Raw genomic sequence first — 19,311 nt, 5'->3', positions numbered from 1 at the left:
AAAAATAGTTTTGAAAAGTTAAGATAGTGAATAATCTACCATATATATCTATTTGACCTCAGATTTTATTTAACTTACAGAAATTTCATTTGTTAGTTAAAGGGAAGTAATTCTCCTCGATTATATTTTGAATATTGGAGTAAATCTATGAAAAATACCAACTTTTTTTTATTGAGATATGGCAGAGCAGTATGATCTAGAAGAAATGAGATGAGTGGTTAATTTTTATGTGTGGCTTCTGAAGGGAAAAGTTTGTAAGATATATTCTTTAAAAACTAGTAATAATTCAAGTATAGTCAAAAATAGCTTTTATTATTCATTATGTAGTATATACTGTAAAATGTAATTTAATCATCAAATTTTAGAGCTACAAAGAATCTTGTCATCTCTCCAATCCCTTTATTTTATAGATGAGGAAACTGAGAAACAGAGGAATCTAGCTCAAATAAAGAAGCTGGATAGGAAGCTAATAAACATTTTGTAGGCAAATAACAGGTCAGGAGAGTGGCCCAGGAGGCACCAAAGGATAAGTCAACTAGGAGAGGAATGTTTTGGAGCCACGTATAGAAATACCTTCTTTATTGAGACAGATCAAAAGCCAGAACTGAAGAGTGAAAATGAAGGTTTCTGGCCCAGATGGCTAAATGTAGAAGAGTATCCAAACCTGGAGGTCATATCAAGACACAGTTTCTGAAAAAGAGTGAGGAGTTCATCATTTAGCATCTATTCCATAAAGAGTTGGAACAAGAGGAAGAATTGATTGTAATTTAAGACAGTTCCAAGTTTAGAATAAAAATCAGCTCTGGTCAACTTGTGTCTTTCTGTGTTACTGTGTTTTGTACTTGTTGATTTTCCTTTAGTTTTCTTGTAAAAAGTCTTTTGGAACAAATTTTAACCTTTAATTTTGCTAACCTAAAAAGAAAAGACTGTTTTTAAAAAAATTAAGAGAAAGACGACCAACTCTTTTTCTAGAGATCACGTATCCTGGTACAATAAAATGAGAACAACTCTAGGTAAAAGGGAGGAGGCCTGAGGAAGTGAATATTGGGTCAGCTACAGCCACCATAGGGCAGTAGAAAGGGCAAAGCTTTGGAGTTAAGACAGTCCTTTGTTCAAATACTGACTCCACAATCCATGGTGTTACACTTCTCGGATCATCAGTTTTCTCATCTATAAAAAGAGTATGACAATACTTGCTTCGCAGAAAATTGTTGGGATTAAATAGATCCATATAGTGTGAAACATTTGGTATGTAGTTAGTTCTCAGTAAATGGTAGCTTCCTTTTCTCATTCATTCATGCATGCACTCTCCTTCTGTCTGTCAGAGGCACTATCAAAATCATTTTAAGTGATGGAATATAACTGAAGTTTTTTTAAGATAAAATTTTTAAAAAATCTTTTTAAAACTTTTTTTTCTCCTTCTACAGGTCATCCTCATAGAATTTTTACCAAAGACACCGATTTTTCGACCAGATTAGCATTTACTTTATTTATAGAGACTTTCCAAGTATGTTGTCTTTCCAATGGTGCCTTGCTTGGTGCTCTCCTGGTGGTGACATAACATTGGTTCTACAGAATCGTGTGGTGTTTTTTTCCGTTTTTGTTTTTTTAAATAACCGCATGTTCTAAGTGTGCATTTTTGTCAGACTTTGCAACAGTTATTTCATACAGATGTTTAATACTTAAGTTATTGTGCTCTTTTATGTTATGTATTCTGATTTTCAAGGATTACTTTTTTGTATTATCAAAAAAATACATTTGAACTTAGCATAAAAAGTGGCCAGCCTTTTTTATTTTACCACCAAGGTACACACAGTCCTTTATTTATTAATTCCTTAATATAGAAAAAGACCTTTGTAAGGCTCTACTTATCTGTTCTAGCAAGCACCCTCTTTGTATTATTTTTCTTGCTTTTTAAATTTATTGTCATTATTTTAAAATAGTAAATTTTCTTTCATAGCTTTTTGAACCCTAACATATTTTCTCATACAATTCCTAATGCTCTGTTTACAGCAGAAATATCTGTAACATTATGAAGACGTATCAAAAAGTTTTGAAGGTATTTCTGTCTTCAAAAGTAGTAAGGCAGGATTAAATTATTTTCATTAGAATAGACAAATCCCTGAATGGTATGCATGCATCTAATGGTTACTAGAGCTCAGGATCACAAAATATAGTAGCATTACAATCTGTATATTTTTGATCAAGATGATATTAATAATGGCCTTATTTGGGTTATTTTTTATTGTTTATCAAATCTTGTATACAAAAGTATAGAAATACTCCTTTAAAAAATTTCTAAGGAAAATATTTGTCCCAGTCTAACACAATTGTAGAATGGATATGTGTTTCTGAAAAGTTTTTGAAAGAAAGCAAAAGTTGTAGAATTAAAGTAAGCTGGTGTTTAATACCCCATTAATATTTAAAACAGATTATTACTAAGAAACGAAGGGCATATTTAGTACCGTTTTAGTCCACTAGTTTGCTTTCAGTCCAGTTATGTATACTTTTTTGATTGGGAGTGTGACATACAAGTTTGAGTCAGATCAGTTTGTTTCTTTCAAATATGTACAGACATACATTTTTTTCACCTTTTGGTTGTACATATCTCCATGCATTTTAAAACTTTCTAAATTTCTAAATGGCCTATGTATAAATTTTTGTTTTTATAAACCTGAAATTATACAAATTTTGTGTGTGTCAAGAACTTGTTCCGTACAACTGTGGTATCGAGCAATAATGTGAATAACTTTTGAAATTATATAAACTATGCTTAATTTGTATTAAGAATTGGTACCACGATATAATACTTTTTTTCCTTGTATTAAATCTTTTAAATACCAGTTTCATTAATTTATATACCTGTATTTTTAAAAAGTATTTATTTATATTTCTCCAAAGTACTACTATTCTATGTAAATTTGGATAGTTGAATGCCAGTATCTTATATCCTATATTGGATATTAGGAACTGTCTTAAAAACTAGGATTTTTTTTTTTTTTTTTTTTTGGTGTGAGATTTATTTGTTTCCTTTGCCTCCCAAAACACCAACTTGAATTTATATAACACTTTTCCTATGAAAAGCTCAAAGTACAAGGATTCATACACTTCTCACTTTATTTACCTTGTGTCTTGGGTGTGTCCTATCACCTTAAAGTAGTGCAGATTAAAAGGTAATGCTGTTCGGAAGCTCTAGTATTCCTCTGTGGTTTCCCTGTGACAGATTATTGTATGGAGAATGCTAATTCTGCCTCAGGATTCCGAAAGAGCAGAAAAATATGATGACTGTGTAGACTATGCAGCACAGTTTTCCAAATCTAAAATTTTGTAAAGCACCATATTAATCAGCTTTATAGGAAGAACTATACCTATTTAGGCATAATTTTTTCTCCTATTATTCTTCTATAAATTGTAATTTTGACATTATTATATTCCCATAAGAATATTGTTAACAGTAAGATAGTTTTCATGCTTGATAATGTTAAGTGTAGGATTTTTTAAAACTTTCCTAATTTTATTGAGAAGTATCAACATGTCGGTTGCTTAAGGAGTCCCTAGAAGTGGGCACTCATGCTTCTAATGAATATATAGAAAAGAGCTGTCAGTGCTTAGTATGTGGCATTACCATAAGCCAGTGACGCTTTGAGGAGTTAGATTTTCACGCTTGGGTTTTCCTTAGTACCCCCCAGTGTAAGCCCTCTGGTTTACCTTTTCTTGAATCGTGATTTAAGTGCCCATGTTACTGGAAATTAGGAATGTCAGAGATGCCTGTGTTATATGAACATTAGTCCAAAGAAAGTGTTTTAAATGATGATCTTTAGTGTCTGTTTTCTGACTTAAAGTTTGTGAGACATGAACCATAGTACTTGTAAAACTGGCCAAGGAAAGGTATTAGCAGAAAATCTAATGTTTAGATTTTACTTATGATCTTTGTTCATATATTACTGGCATTTTACAATTAGTCCAGTGTCCCTTTGTAGAAACATTCCTTTATCCAATAATGTACTTTGCAAACTTTATTATATTTTAGTACATGACTTTTATATACCTAAGTTAAAATATATAGTCCAAAACCGAATGACTACAGTAAAACTGAAGTGACACATTTAGCTTTTAAGGTATATATGCCCCTCTCTCACAACTTCACCTATATCAAATGGTCATCAGATGATTTTTTAAGACTTTTTAATGACTAGGTTTCATCCATTTAAAATATAAACATGTAATTTTGGCCTGAAATCAACAAGTGTTCAAGCTTGAATACTAGTAAACAATGATATCCTTTTCTTACTAGAGAAACTAGTTTTGTAACAACTTTCTCCATGGTTGTATTTTCAGTGTTGTATGTAGAGAGCTTCTGATTGCTTCTTTATGTTAATAGACACAGGCTAACGGTATATAAAATCTTGACAGCATTCCATATCAATCTTGGTTATAAAAAATGATATTAAATAGTAACATGTACAGTTGGATTCATAGTTGCATGAGTTCAGACTACACTGGTTTAATATTTTGTATATAGACTGTTTCAAGTTTTATGGTATTTGCTTCACAGTTATAACCATTAGCTGCTTGCCTGATGTTTCACTGTAAATATTTGCTTTGGCTCAGCTCTTGGTCAGTAGTACTAAATCATAAGTACCTTGTGTTTGAAACTGTCTTTGACTGAATTCCAGCATCTAGTCCTGGACTCTCTTTCCTTCTCCTATCCCACTGAAGTACTGTGGGTCCTTTTGCTGCCCTCCTGATGTCCAGAGTCTTCACCCAGGCATGGACATAGTTCAGAATTGCCTTTCTATCTTCCTTCCCCAAAGCTCCCAGTAAGATTGTTAATTTTTTGGCACTCTTAGCTAGGTGTTTAGAAAGCCAGTTAAAGTGAGTCAGTCACATTAAGTGATGAATGGCTGACACACTGAATTCTGCTAAAGTGGTACTTGCATTTTTAAAAGGGAATTTTTTAACTTAAATTTCCAATTGGTGCAGTGGTACGATTGGTGTTTTGCTTTTCAATAGACCCTATCAATCTGGACTTTCCAGGAAGGGAGTAATAGAATGGTTGCATATGGGGCTTCTCAAACCACTATTTCTGAAGAAAGCTGATTTATGTTAGTATTAAGGTGGAAAGAATAGGCTCCAGACCAATCCCAAACCAAACTATTGGTTATCCCATAATAATTTGTGTTTAAATAAATACCCTTTTTAAAATAAATAACTCTTAATTTTCCATGGATATAATAGCCAACTTTATGTTGTTTTTAGGATCATACCTTTTATATAAGTTGAGATTTGAAGGAGATTTGTCTTTAAATCTTGAGTTACCTTGTCTGTACTTTTACAAAGATTTTTAGATAGTAATTTAGAAGAAACTTAAATATTGTTTACATTATTAGTCATAATTTTGGGTACTTGTTTCTGTTCTAGGGAGCAATAGCCCCCCTACCCCTGCCACCTCCCCATGGTAAATTGAAACAACAGAGGTTGTTTGTAGCCTTAATAGACAGTAATGAAAACGGAAATTCAGATTGCTGATCCTGATTTTGAATTGATTTCTGATATTCTGCAAGATCATCAAGTTACTTGGCATCTTTGCTTTTCATTTCCACAAAAGGAGGATACTATGACTACCTCATATTTTTTAATCATTTATTTTGCTGTTATTAAGTCCTATATAGAAGTTAAGTAGCTAGATGTTTAATAGTAATGGCTGAGTAGCTTTTCTGACTTATTTACAATATCGGCAGAAACTTGAGTTATTATCAAATTTTGCTTTTAAAATGAAAGAGAGTGAGTACTTCCTATATATACTTATAGTAATGCTTTGCTTGTTTAAAAAGTCAGGTAAACATTAAGTATAATATTTGAGAAAAGTTTCTAATAAGACCTTTTAAAATATAGTTACACCTCCAATATTAAAATAAAATTACGCCTTTCTTTTGGTTTGTTTTTTAACATTTACTTCATAAACACGGTGCTCTGAATTTGAGAATTGACTTTTTTCTCCTCATGAAAAATAGACAGTATATTGCTTTCTTAGCTCTTTATCTCAGAAATAGTTCAGTGAACTAACTATACCAGGTAATACTTAATTTTGGCAGATAAGCTATCTATTCCTTTTTTTTTTTTTAAAGAACCATAATGTCAACCAGCCTTCAAGAGAAGATAAGTAACAGGTTGGTGTTCTGGCTGCTCTCCTCTACTGGACCATGATGTACCCTCAAATTGCGGATTTTTCTATCATTATTTTTCCTACTGGTTCTTAATTTAGTAAAACTGGTTCCAGTTCTTCTCAATATAAATGCTATATCGATTTAAAATGTTTTAGAAGAAAAGCACATTCTAGTTCCTCAAGAAACCTTTTGTACTAAATAAAAGACCACCATCTCTTCCTTTTTTTCCAATAGCAGTTTAACTAGGTAATTACTTCAATCTCATTGCATTACCATGAAGTCTTCATAGACAGGAGTTTGTTTTAACTGTAGTTATTGAAGCCCTTTAAAGTCACTTTCTTTTTACATTTGGTAGAGCTAGTGACATTTTGACCTCTCAGAAGAGTTAAGCATTGTAAAACTGGCAGTGGAAAGCAAGGTAGACATGATTTGGAAAGCAATATGCTGAAATCTACTGTTGGAGAGAAATAACTGCATTGTTATCCTACAGTTTGGTTTACAAAGGGTAAAGTTATGCAATGGTCAAGAACTGCACACAGCTTTCTTTATGTATTACAATGGAAATTATTTTCTAAAAGAAAAATATTGTTCTAGATAGAGTTTTCCTGTGCTATATAATGTCCTTTGAGAAGATAGGAGGCTACCTTGAATACAGTATTCTTCTATTTACTTTTTATAATTTAAGTGTGACAATTTAAAAAAGTACCAAATAAAGGATTTTAGGAATTTGTTCCTATGTCCTTGATGAGCATGGAATAGTTTACAAATAAAATATCAATAATTCAGAAATTTTTGATGGGTGAGCAGTTATGCAGACCCAAGAGGTCCCTATTAATTATGCTTTCAGGTAATTCTAATTACATTCAGCTAAGTCTAGTAACATTAAAATAAAATGAATACAATTTTGGTAAAATACGCAGTTGAATTTTAAAGGTGTGTATTATATTTTTCTTTCATTATTGAGAAATTAAAGCCATTGTCAAACGAATATCATCTGTTAAGATGAGATTTTTCTTATGGTCAGATAAAAATTTGTTGGCTTTTATAATTGTGAGGAAATCTGTATTTAAGGTGGCTTAGTTTTTGTTCCAGTGTAGGTTGCAGTATATTTAGTCTTGCAAAATTAAACCTTCACTGACATGGTTTTTCTAGTAAACAAATGGAGACCTAATTTGAGCTACAGGATTTTTTGTTTTGTTTCTAACTTTTACTTTGCTTGCTTGCTTTGCCTAGTTGAGTTTTTATTGTTGTTAAGTGAGTCTGTTGTAACACATGACTTCAACACGATTACATGCTCAAAACTGAAATATGGGCTAATTCACAGTATTTGGTCTCTAAAGACTATAATATGTCAAATAAAATTTTAAGCCAATTTAGGTGAAGTTGGAAAAGGGAGTCTGGAGTTTAGAGATCAAATCACTTTAAAAGAAATTGACCAAACTTAATAATGTCCGTTGAAATGACCATGTGAAGGAATATACATACACATATTTCTTCTGTAGACATGACCTTTACAAATATCTGGGAATAAAATATTTAACATTATGAATATGAGTTTAGGAACTATGAGCAATAAACTTATTAAAGAAAATTTTATATTGTGTTCATGAACTTGCTTTAGAGTTGGAACAAAGAAGAGGAAAAAATACAACTTACATATTACCTTTTTTTTCCTCCAAAGATCTTATTTAAGTTGTCCCAAAATTTTTAAAGCCAATACAGCTATTAAGGTTTAGCATTGGTTTTTCAGTTTTTAGGGGGAGGCAGATAATTCTAATCACTATTCCTGTAAATATACACATTTAGCATTTAGCTAAAGTTTATCTGTTGCATTGTATCAAATGACTATTTGTCGTACAGACTTTTATTTTTTTCATGTTACTTGACTGACCCAGGTTCCAGTGCAAACCTTTAAAAAAAACAGTTCCATATATATGGAAAAAAGTGTATGTGTGTGCATGTATACACACACAATTCTAAGATAAAGTAATTATAACTAAGACATTATAACTAAGAAATTCACTAAGACATTTCTGCAGTAGGCAGTAGAGATGCTTTTAACACTAAGACATTTTTGCAGTAGGCAATAGAGATGCTTTTAAAACTCCATCACCTGGATTGTTATAGTTAAAATGCAAAATGACAATTGAGTCTATTTGAAACATTTAAAAACTAAGGGAAATTTTGTTTGTGGATAATTTTTTTTTGTTTCCTTGAATCATCTCAATATTGTAGTTTTAAAAGAATTGATTTCTTATTTTCTGAGTTTTTATTCCTTTACTTATTTTTCTTTTCATCCTGACCAGAAAAATGCAAGGGTTCTCAGAAGCAAATTAAGTTTCCCTTTTCACAGGTGGAGACCTAAGCAAAAATGCCATTACTGCTTGCATTAGTTACTATCTTAGAATCCATCACAGAAAGCCCAAAAGATAGCCCAACCTTTTGTACCTACAGTCTTAGATATTGTTAGATAGCCATTCAGTTTTCTTTACATTGTGTGTGAGATGAATATTTCTTGAGACTTTTTTGTTTGCTTTACTAAAGAAATCAACGAAGGAAAAAAAAAGTCCAAAAAAACAAAACAAACAAAAAACACCCTGTAACTCATGTGAAGCATGCATGGTGTTGTAATTTCAGTTTGCAAAGTGGTGTGATACAATGTTGCTGAGCCAAAAGCACATGATAGATTTAATGTAGCCAATTGTGTACTTTTGAAAAAAAGAGTAACTGTTCCCTGTGAGTTAATTTTGGATTTTTTCAAAATCTCTCTTTTAGGCTTTGTGCTGGATTCTTCCAGACAAATGCGTATTCCATGTGGGCCACTGTTCTGCTAAATGCTCTCAGTTCTCCTTTTGCAATCAAGATTATGTTGCTAAGGAGATTTTGCTTTTATTGGTGCCATTGATTTGTGTTAATACGTTTTGAATACCTCTCCGTATTCTTCCATAGACAAGGCCAAAAGAAAAACTTCCCCGAGTTTCCCAATTTACATTACAAATGGAGCGGTGGTGTAATGAAGCCGATATAAAGTGGGCAGTTGAAAGGGAACTAAAGAAGGGCACTCAAGTGAGAAATGAAGAAATGTGCTGAGTGTAGTCTGTGGGCTGCCTTTGGTCCAGCTGCAGGAACTGGCTCCGGCCATAGGTAGAGTGAGTGAGCACCTCCCTCTGCAAAGACCACCCACTTTTTGGAGCCCAAGCTGGCATACCATAGATTACCTCATTGACTAATATAGGGCCATTTAAAAAGTGAGAAACTCTTCTGAGGTGGCAAAGAGATTATTCTGTATCACCCCCAAATCTCTCTTTGAGCCCGTCCTAGAGCATGACTGAGGCTAGACTTCCTATACATTATGACCTTAAGTTATCCTTTAAAGGAAGCCTTATGGATGATTGTGAGGACCAGCATATTCAAGTATTGTTGGTATGTCTCTAGGTGAGAAGGATGTTAACTAGATTAAATTTAAGGTTTTAGTTATATGCTTCTTACTTTGTGTCATATTCTAGACTCCAAAGACCATCTTCTTAAAAAACTCAAATGTTCTGCTGTGAATGGAAGGAGAATCCAACTTGACATGTCTTGACTCAGTGATTTACTTACAGTGTAGTATCTGAAGGTGCCAAAGAATACCTTTGTGGCACAGTCATACCTTTTAGTGGTTTACATTGTTCAGTCTGGTGTTAACCCATATGGTTTTGTTCTGTTGGTCTTTTAATTCAAAGCACAAATACTGCACGGGTATAACCTGAAAATTTTTTAGACATTTTAAATTAGAAATGTCAATATATTCGAAACTATGAAAAAAATGACTACACAAGTCTGAAGAAATTAAGAATTGATCACAAGGAAAGCATCTCAAGTGTTAAAAGAACAAGCCTGCATTATTGAGAGGTGAAAAATGACTTGTTTCTGTCAAAATAATTTAATCACTTCAGCAAAATAAAAGTCTAAATTATCAGTCCTTTAATGTTGTGTGATCTGGTCAAAAAGCATAAATTGCAGAGGCGTTCTGCTACCAGTGGGAAATAAGAAATTTATAAAAACATCTGAAAAGGAAATCTTTAATTTCTGTATTTATAGTGTCTCCTCAGTAGGTTTTTTTCTCCAAAAGATACTTGTCAGCTACTGTGCTTCATGGTTAAAATCCCAGTTTTCAGACTAAATGTGGTAAGAATTTTTGTCATCTATCCCCAAATCTTCGTGTACTGTACTTCTGGGTTTTTTTTCCCTGTAACTTTTTTAAAGCTTTTAAAATTAACTACAGCTTAAAGACTAAACTTGAAAAATATAGGGATGAATTTATATTTTCAACCTGGTATTTTTGGCTGTATTTGTCAATTTCTATATTAATGATACCATTCTTCCATGGTATAATCTTAAATTTAAGAATTGTATTATAGGTAAAAGGTAATGAGACAAGTAACACAAATATTTCTGTACTATATATTGAGAGCTTTTTTTTTTTTTCCAAATTGGAATTTAATCTATTGAAACTGACTTAAATTACTTCAAGCTTATGCTTGGAAAGACTGACCTGACGAGGTAGGCAAACCTGTTTGTGTACATAAAGCATAAGCAGTATAATTTTACTCTGAGCATCAAACATGTAACAAAAACTAATGAAGCTATTTTGCAAAGATAGGTAAAGTTTACCAGAGGCATTCTAAGATTTATGAGCCCTGAAAAACCAGCTCTTCATAGTTTTCTGTTTATAGCATTCTATACCTGCTGGAAGGTATTTTTGTAAAAGAATGTAAGTGTAAGAAGTCAACCATTCTGCCCAGATTGACCAATATTTCTTATATCTACTGTTTAGAGCAAAGATGAGTTAGATGATCTATAAATACATGGTGAGTGTTTAAATACTATCAAACCCATCGACAATCTGCACTAGGAGAGCCTTGCAGAAAGTATGTGTGTAGGAAAGCACTAACTTCTTTTCCAATTCTGTCAGCACAGGGTCTTGCTCTTTAGTTATAGAGACCACACACATTTTTAAAAAGAGAATCTCAGAGCTGGAAGAAACCCCAGTGGTACCCAATGGGGATGTGCCTTGGAATCAACTGGGGAGTTTTTTTGTTGTGTTTTTTTCAAATACACTTGTCTGTACTGTCCCACCCCCTACCACCCCCATTAGAATTGGGAGGAAAGTAGAATATGTATATTTTGAAAGATTTTTCTCAATTATGATGACATCGTTCTTCCCCATTCTAACCTTATAATGACCTAAGGAATTTGTCATTTATCTGTGCTCACAGATTGTTAGTGACAGAGCTTATGTGTGTGTGTGTGTGGGGGGGGGAGTCTTTCCTGCATTAAATACTATAAATAGAATCTTCCTTTTTGCAAACTTAGCAATTTTTTTAAAATCCTAAAAGCTGTCATTTGAAATCCAGAAAGTGTTATCAAGATTGATTCTTTGCAACTGAAAGACTATCACCTATGTCTAGAGCACCTAAAGGCAAATTGTTGAAGAGAAACAACCCAAAATTGCTTATTTCGCTAAGTGGTGAAATTCTAGCTCTATCTACTGTCCAACCTGAGAACTGTGACTTAAACATTTAATTATTTATCGCTGGTCCGTGTGAAAACATTTAGAATGGCTGGCTGGCAGCCTACCAGACCCTGAGTTAAACATTCTACAGCCTGACTAGACTGCTGGGTAGCCAACTTCACATCAGATTAAGCACATTCTCTTCATGATGAATAGCTTGGAACCCAAAAACTTGATTTCCTTACAAAAAAATGCAAGGGGTGTGTTGTTTTCTAAGTTAAAATTATTTTATGTTTTACTGCCACCGTTCTATTTGTGATTGTCAGAAGTATTTTCCTTGGTGGTGGTGAGATAGAAGAGAAATGGACAATGACGGGCTTTTGGTACTAATAAAATTCAAAAAGGACTCCAGCAAGGTTGGACACAATGCAGCCTAGAGGTGAACATTCATGCATTTTGCACAGAAAAAATTTACATTTCATTAACATTTTAAATTACAAAGGCAGGTCTACTAATACCGATTTGTGTGCATGTGTGTTCTCATTGCATTTTCCAAGCAAATGATGAATAATGTAATGTTAACTATATTCTGTTTCCTTACCATTAATTTCCCTTTTTATTTTAAAGTGTAAGCTAACTGTAATGTGTAGTAACATTAATTTCAGTGAGCCGTACTTTACGTTATCTATGGATCTATGCACGTAAGCTCTGTGTAATGTTCCCTTATGTAATAAATGCTTCTTTGGGATAATGAAGGGTACTCTGAGCATCATTGCTCAGCTATGTAGTAAACCAGTTCTCCACAGACTTGCCATTCTAGTTCTGCATCCACATGAATAGAAATCAACTCTCTTGATAGTGAATGACAATATGAAAACGTAATATTTGATGATGAACTTTCACTAGATAGGATAGAGTTCAACTCCAGTTGCCATTCTTTCAAATATGTTTTTGGGAAATTTATGCTTTGGGAAAGTGTGAAATTACAAAGAATCTGAAAGGATTACAGAGGAAATGGTGGCTAACTATGTAATGAATTGAAATGTTGGAACTAAGAACTGTGCTCAAGGGAGCTGTCTGTCCAGCAGGCTGCCAGTTGAGAGTAATTGACAAGCAGGTGCCTGAAAAAACACAGGAAAGGCCTATTTTTAGTTATTGGCATCAATAATAATGACATTGTGGCTTTAGGCCATGATTGAAGAAGATTATTTTCTGAGAGTAAAGTAGTGTATCATGAATTTCAAGTGTGTTAGCTGTTCAACTGCAGGAAGTTACAATGTCTAAAATTTTTTAATGACTGAAAGCCCTTCGACCAGAACCTCTCATTTAAGAACGTGTTCTTGCGCAGTTTGAAATTTTTAGCAGCTTAAAAACAAAATTAGCTTTAGATATATTTTTGATAAAGGAAAATTGTAAAATATACTTTAAAAATCACAAAATGTTTACTACTTTTATGAATGTGTTTTTTCATTTATTGAATGTTTGGAGCACTCTCAGAAACTTACATAGTTCTGGAGTTCTCAAGGAACCAGCCATTTGTGAAGAATATTGATATTGCAGGATTACTGAACTCTTTTTTTTTTTTTTTTTTTTTTTTTTTTTCTGAACTCTTGACAGTTACTTTTCTTACACTTCTGCTAGCAGTATGGAGTCCCTATAACTATGCTGCAAATGTGCTATTATTTTTAAATGCCACATTTTCAAACATGGAAGTGTAACTACAAACAATTTCTTGGTTATCTCCTTTGTTTCCCCATTGAACTACCCTGATTTACTCATCAAAATTGCATTCTTGAAATGAATTTGTATCAAGATCACAAATGAAATTTATTAAACCATTCACAATCAACTGGAGAATGTTTTTAATTAAATAAGATGAAGCACAGGAGTTAGCAATGTTGAAACCTAGATTCTTAAATAGTATGTTAAAATTTAAGTATGCTTTTGGGGTAATATTTAAATAGCTTAAAAGAAAAATGATGTTTGCTTTTAAATAATTCAAAGTATTGGCCAGAGATAGAAAGTCAGTGGTAGTTCTGCCTTGAAATAATGCTTAGATTTCAAAATTTGAGTTTAATTTTTTACAAAAAGGTTATTTTGCTTTCTTCACAAGAGAGTGTTTAAGACTTTGAACTTCTTGAAACTTCTAGATGTAATAAGTTTTTAAAACAAATACTGTAGAAATAAAGAGAATGTCAAATATATTTCAAACAAGATAGAATTTACTATTATAGCAAATCTGTTTACTCACAAAATGGCATTTCAAAGATATCTCTTAAAAACAAAAGGGGAAAACAAATTTTTAAAATTTATTGTCATTTTAGTGCCACTTTAAGCATATGTTTTGACCCCAATTTTATTCTTTACAATTTAAAAATAGATGATGGTAATCTTTTTCCCTTCAATAAAAAGGAATCCAGCTCAACTTTTAAAATCTACGTTTATAAGCTGCCCTGTTAATACACACTTTTCTTCATAGGATTGTCCATCACATTTAAGTAGATAAATAACTTGCCTCTTAATTATTTCATACTAGCTATATGACTTTATTTTCATTACTTTCAACAGTTACAACTTTAGCTTTAAAGAATACTTCTATCAATTTTTTTGCATCAATTCAAAATTCAGAAGGTACAAAAGACAGTGGTAGCTAGTTTCTTTTTTTTTTTTACATCTGTATTGGAGTATAATTGCTTTACAATGGGGTGTTACTTTCTGCTTTATAATGAAATGATTGTTATACATATACATATGTTCCCATATCTCTTCCCTCTTGCGTCTCCCTCCCTCCCACCCTCCCTATCCCACCCCTCTAGGTGGTCACAAAGCACCGAGCTGATCTCCCTGTGCTATGTGGCTGCTTCCCACTAGCTAGCTGTTTTACGTTTGGTAGTGTATATATGTCCATGCCACTCTCTCACTTTGTCACAGCTTACCCTTCCCCCTCCCCATATCCTCAAGTCCATTCTCTAGTAGGTCTGTGTCTTTATTCCTGTCTTAGCCCTAGGTTCTTCATGACATTTTTTTTTCTTAAATTCCATATATATGTGTTAGCATACGGTATTTGTCTTTCTCTTTCTGACATACTTCACTCTATATGACAGACTCTAGGTACATCCACCTCATTACAAATAGCTCAATTTCATTTCTTTTTATGGCTGAGTAATATTCCATTGTATATATGTGCCATATCTTCTTTATCCAGTCATCCAATGTTGGACACTTAGGTTGTTTCCATCTCCGGGCTATTGTAAATAGAGCTGCAATGAACATTTTGGTACATGACTCTTTTTGAATTATGGTTCTCTCAGGGTATATGCCCAGTAGTGGGATTGCTGGGTCATATGGTAGTTCTATTTGTAGTTTTTTAAGGAAACTCCATACTGTTCTGCATAGTGGCTGTACCAATTCACATTCCCACCAGCAGTGCAAGAGTGTTCCCTTTTCTCCACACCCTCTCCAGCATTTATTGTTTCTAGATTTTTTGATGATGGCCATTCTGACTGGTGTGAGATGATATCTCATTGTAGTTTTGATTTGCATTTCTCTAATGATTAATGATGTTGAGCATTCTTTCATGTGTTTGTTGGCAGTCTGTATATCTTCTTTGGAGAAATGTCTGTTTAGGTCTTCTGCCCATTTTTGGATGGGGTTGTTTGTTTTTTTGTTATTGAGCTGCATGAGCTGCTTGTAAATTTTGGAGATTAATCCTTTGTCAGTTGCTTCATTTGCAAATATTTTCTCCCATTCTGAGGGTTGTCTTTTGGTCTTGTTTATGGTTTCCTTTGCTGTGCAAAAGCTTTTAAGTTTCATTAGGTCCCATTTGTTTATTTTTGTTTTTATTTCCATTTCTGTAGGAGGTGGGTCAAAAAGGATCTTGCTGTGATTTATGTCATAGAGTGTTCTGCCTATGGTTTCCTCCAAGAGTTTGATAGTTTCTGGCCTTACATTTAGGTCTTTAATCCATTTTGAACTGATTTTTGTGTATGGTGTTAGGGAGTGATCTAATCTCATACTTTTACATGTAGCTGTCCAGTTTTCCCAGCACCACTTATTGAAGAGGCTGTCCTTTCTCCACTGAGTGGTAGCTAGTTTCTATTCTCTCCAGTTGGCTTCCACAAAGTGACTGTTCTGTGGTGAGTCTTTTTGGTTTTATTTTTGTTAGTATTTATTTTCCTTTTAGTTATCAAAGAGATTTATTTCCGCACTATGTTCCCAAATCATGTTAACTGCTAATCCTGGAATAGCAGATGAAAACTTCTATAAAAAATATATGTTTAGTTCCAAGAGATGACACTGCTGTAACGTAACCTAAAGACCTGTTGAACTTCTGTTCCTGGGTGAGAAAAATAATCCAGTTAATATCTTCCAGTCCACAATAGATCTAGGAAAATAGTCTGAATACCAGTTGTCCACCATCATGGGTAATGTGCAGATTACTAAATCATTAATGTAGATTTCTTTAGTGCCAGATAACAGAGCTAAACATATGTTACGAATGAAATTGGAGACATTTGACTTGTTCTCCTTAATAGTGCCATACTCTAAACTGGTTTGGTTAGGGAAGGGTGTAAAGAATATGTGTTAAGCTTGGCCTGTTTCCCGGCATTATGCCAAGTACAAAGGCTATCAAGGGAAATAATACCACTCTACTTCTGAAGAGTTTAGATGGGAGGAATAAACATGTAATGTGGTATAATACGGGCCAATAATCAAGGGAATTACGTGGTATGGTGGGGCTACAAAGAAGCAATAAATTTTATATTGGGTGAGAAGGTCAATGAAGTCCTCAGGAGATAGTCACGATGATTTTGAAGGATCAGTTGAAAATGAACAGGTGCAAAGGCAGAGAGGGATATAAATAAGTTGCATTAAAAAATGGGTTCTGGGGCTTCCCTGGTGGCGCAGTGGTTGAGAGTCCGCCTGCCGATGCAGGGGACGTGGGTTCGTGCCCCGGTCCGGGAAGATACCACGTGCCGCGGAGCGGCTGGGCCCGTGAGCCATGGCCGCTGAGCCTGCGCGTCCGGAGCCTGTGCTCCGCAACGGGAGAGGCCACAACAGTGAGAGGCCCGCGTACCGCAAAAAAAAAAAAAAAAAAAAAAAAAGGGTTCTGCATGACTGGAAAATAGGGAAAGGCTATCTGGTATATAGTAATTATCTCTTAAGTTAATGAATTATGGGAAAACATCAAGAGATAAGGCCAGAAAAGGGAGAAAGGGCATGTGTACCATGCTGAAATTTTTTACTCTATCCTGAAGCTATTGAAGGATTTTTAGAAGGTGTTTGGACCCGATCAGATCTCTCATTGAAGAACTCACTATTTTAACAATAAGACCAAATAATAGGTAAGATGAAAGGAATAAAGGTGTAGAAAAACAGAATTGACTTTTGTTTAACAGAAAGACTAACCTTCTGACAATTCTGGATAATTACCTGGGACATTATCAAGGAATCTCTGGAGTCAAACCCGGACTGTAATTCTGGCTCTGCCACTTTCTGGCTATTTGACCTTGGAAATATTACTCAACAGTTTTTTGTGCCTCTGTTTTCTCATTTGTAAAATAGACTTATAATAGCACCTGTTTCAAGAAATGGCTGTGAGGATTAAATAATGTAATGTGTATATTCTATTGACAATGCCACCCAACCTAAGATTACCAGGAACACATGAGAAGATGAACAAAATTGGGTTAATTGTTGAAACTAGAGCACACACAGTGGCGTATCGGTGGAGCTGTTACAATCAGACGGTGCTGAAAAGACCTTATAAGATTTGGGCTCGTGTTTGGTGATTTGGAAGAGTTCAAGCAAGAGTTTGGTCTGGATTGCATCCTCTCAGGAAGTGGGATCATTTTATGATTGGGTATCTTAATGCATCTTGTTTAGATGGTGGGAAGAATGAAGGGAAGTTAAAGCTGTAATTGGTAAAGAAGCAGCAGTCACCTAGTTTTAGGTAGAAGGGGGGATATTTGGTATTTTGTGCTTTGCAGTGTGACTTAGCTTTTTATCTGTGCTTAGACACAATTATGAAGAGGTCTCGCCTGTTTGTCTTATTTCATCAGGGTCACAGAGTGACCTTGCCTGATATTGATGTTCTGTGAGATTAAATTTATATTCAACAAGAGAATACCAAGACCTGGCTGATAGTAACAAGCCAGTTCCCAGATGCCAGGGGGCTGCTTTCCTCTTCTCATCACTCAGCATAATGCCTATCATAAACTTAAAGCTTAAAAACTATTTCCTAAGGAATTGTAATATTGAACCCAACTCTCAAATGCATTCTGACCCAGTAGTCACTCCTTTATGTTACTCTGAAGCATTTAGTGGACCCTAGTTTAGTTTGGTCTATTTTCGACCTACCCTATTGGCCTGCTCCTTTTCTATGTGAGTAGACTTTTCTTATGTTTTAGAGTTTTACTTTGAGTTAGTATTTTTCATACTCAAAAAGTGTAGATCAGAATGTTAAACTTTTTTAAAAATTTATTTTGGGCTGCGTTGGGTCTTCGTTGCTGTGCACGGGCTTTCTCTAGTTGTGGCGAGAGGGGCTACTCTAAGAATGTGGTTTGCAGGCTTCTCATTGTGGTGGCTTCTCTTGCGGAGCACGGGCTCTAGGCACGTGGGCTTCAGTAGTTGTGGCACGCGGGCTCAGTAGTTGTAACTCACGGGCTCTAGAGTGCAGGCTTAGTAGTTGTGGTGCATGGGCTTCGTTGCTCCGTGGCATGTGGGGTCTTCCCAGACCAGGGATCGAACCTGTGTCCCCTGCATTGGCAGGTGGATTCTTAACTACTGCACCACCAGGGAAGTCCCCAGAATGTTAAACTTCTAACAACAGATTCTCTGAACTTTTTTTGTGTGTGTGGTACACGGGCCTCTCACTTTTGTGGCCTCTCCCGTTGCGGAGCACAGGCTCCGGACGCGCAGGCTCAGCGGCCATGGCTCACGGGCCTAGCCACTCTGCGGCATGTGGGATCTTCCTGGACCGGGGCACGAACCCGCGTCCCCTGCATCGGCAGGCGGACTCTCAACCACTGCTCTACCAGGGAAGCCCTCTGAACATTTTTATAAAGGTTTAAAAATTTAAAAATATAACCATTCCAACATCTCCATTTTATGTAAGTATAACACTGGCTGACCTTTATAGTGTTTCTCATGGCTGAACTTTATTTACCAAGTGTAGTTATTTGTATAATATCTGTGTTCCATTATATACCATGAAACCCGTTAGTCTTGTTGTCTTATCTCTAGCACTAAGTGCAATGCCTGGCACACAGTAAGTGTTGAAGAAATGGTTGTTGAATAACTGAAGGAGGAGGAGAAAAGAAATTCTGTTTGGGAAGCAGAACTGAAACTAGAATATATTGAGTGGTTACTCAATGCCAGGTCCTATTTTAGGCACGTTGCAAAAGTTATAAGGAAATTCTGGACATAAAGGTTAGTATGTCTATTCTGCAAAGGAAACTTAAGCTGAAGATAAGTAACTTGTTCTTCTAGAAAGTGATAAATAAAGCTTGATTCCAGACCTGTGTCATACATCAAACATTTAATAAACACTCATCTTGTATTGCACTGGGAATTGAATTTATCAAAGCCTATCATTAGCGATTGCTGCTTTGTAATTACATCAACTCCTTCAGCTCCTCTCCCTCTGTC

General features: G+C 34.7%; 1 protein-coding gene across 3 annotated transcripts in view; it reads left to right on the top strand.

The window, feature by feature from the left end:
• The window catches only part of CHIC2 (cysteine rich hydrophobic domain 2), a 99,221-nt gene that overhangs the window by 44,776 nt on the left and 35,134 nt on the right, over window positions 1–19,311 (top strand). Inside the window, exon 6 of one of the 3 annotated variants that reach the window (XM_032632123.1) lies at window positions 1,428–2,843. The exons of the other annotated variants lie outside the window; for them this stretch is intronic. Coding sequence (XP_032488014.1) covers window positions 1,428–1,478 — 51 coding nt within the window. The 3' untranslated portion in view covers window positions 1,479–2,843. Of the gene's footprint in view, window positions 1–1,427; window positions 2,844–19,311 lie in introns of those variants that run through there. 3 annotated transcript variants of the gene reach the window in all.

Source organism: Phocoena sinus, chromosome 5 (assembly GCF_008692025.1).
Source record: "Phocoena sinus isolate mPhoSin1 chromosome 5, mPhoSin1.pri, whole genome shotgun sequence".
In the NCBI taxonomy this organism is placed as follows: Eukaryota; Metazoa; Chordata; class Mammalia; order Artiodactyla; family Phocoenidae; genus Phocoena; species Phocoena sinus.
Note: the sequence above shows the minus strand (reverse complement) of the source record. Positions and strands in the feature narration are given on the sequence as shown.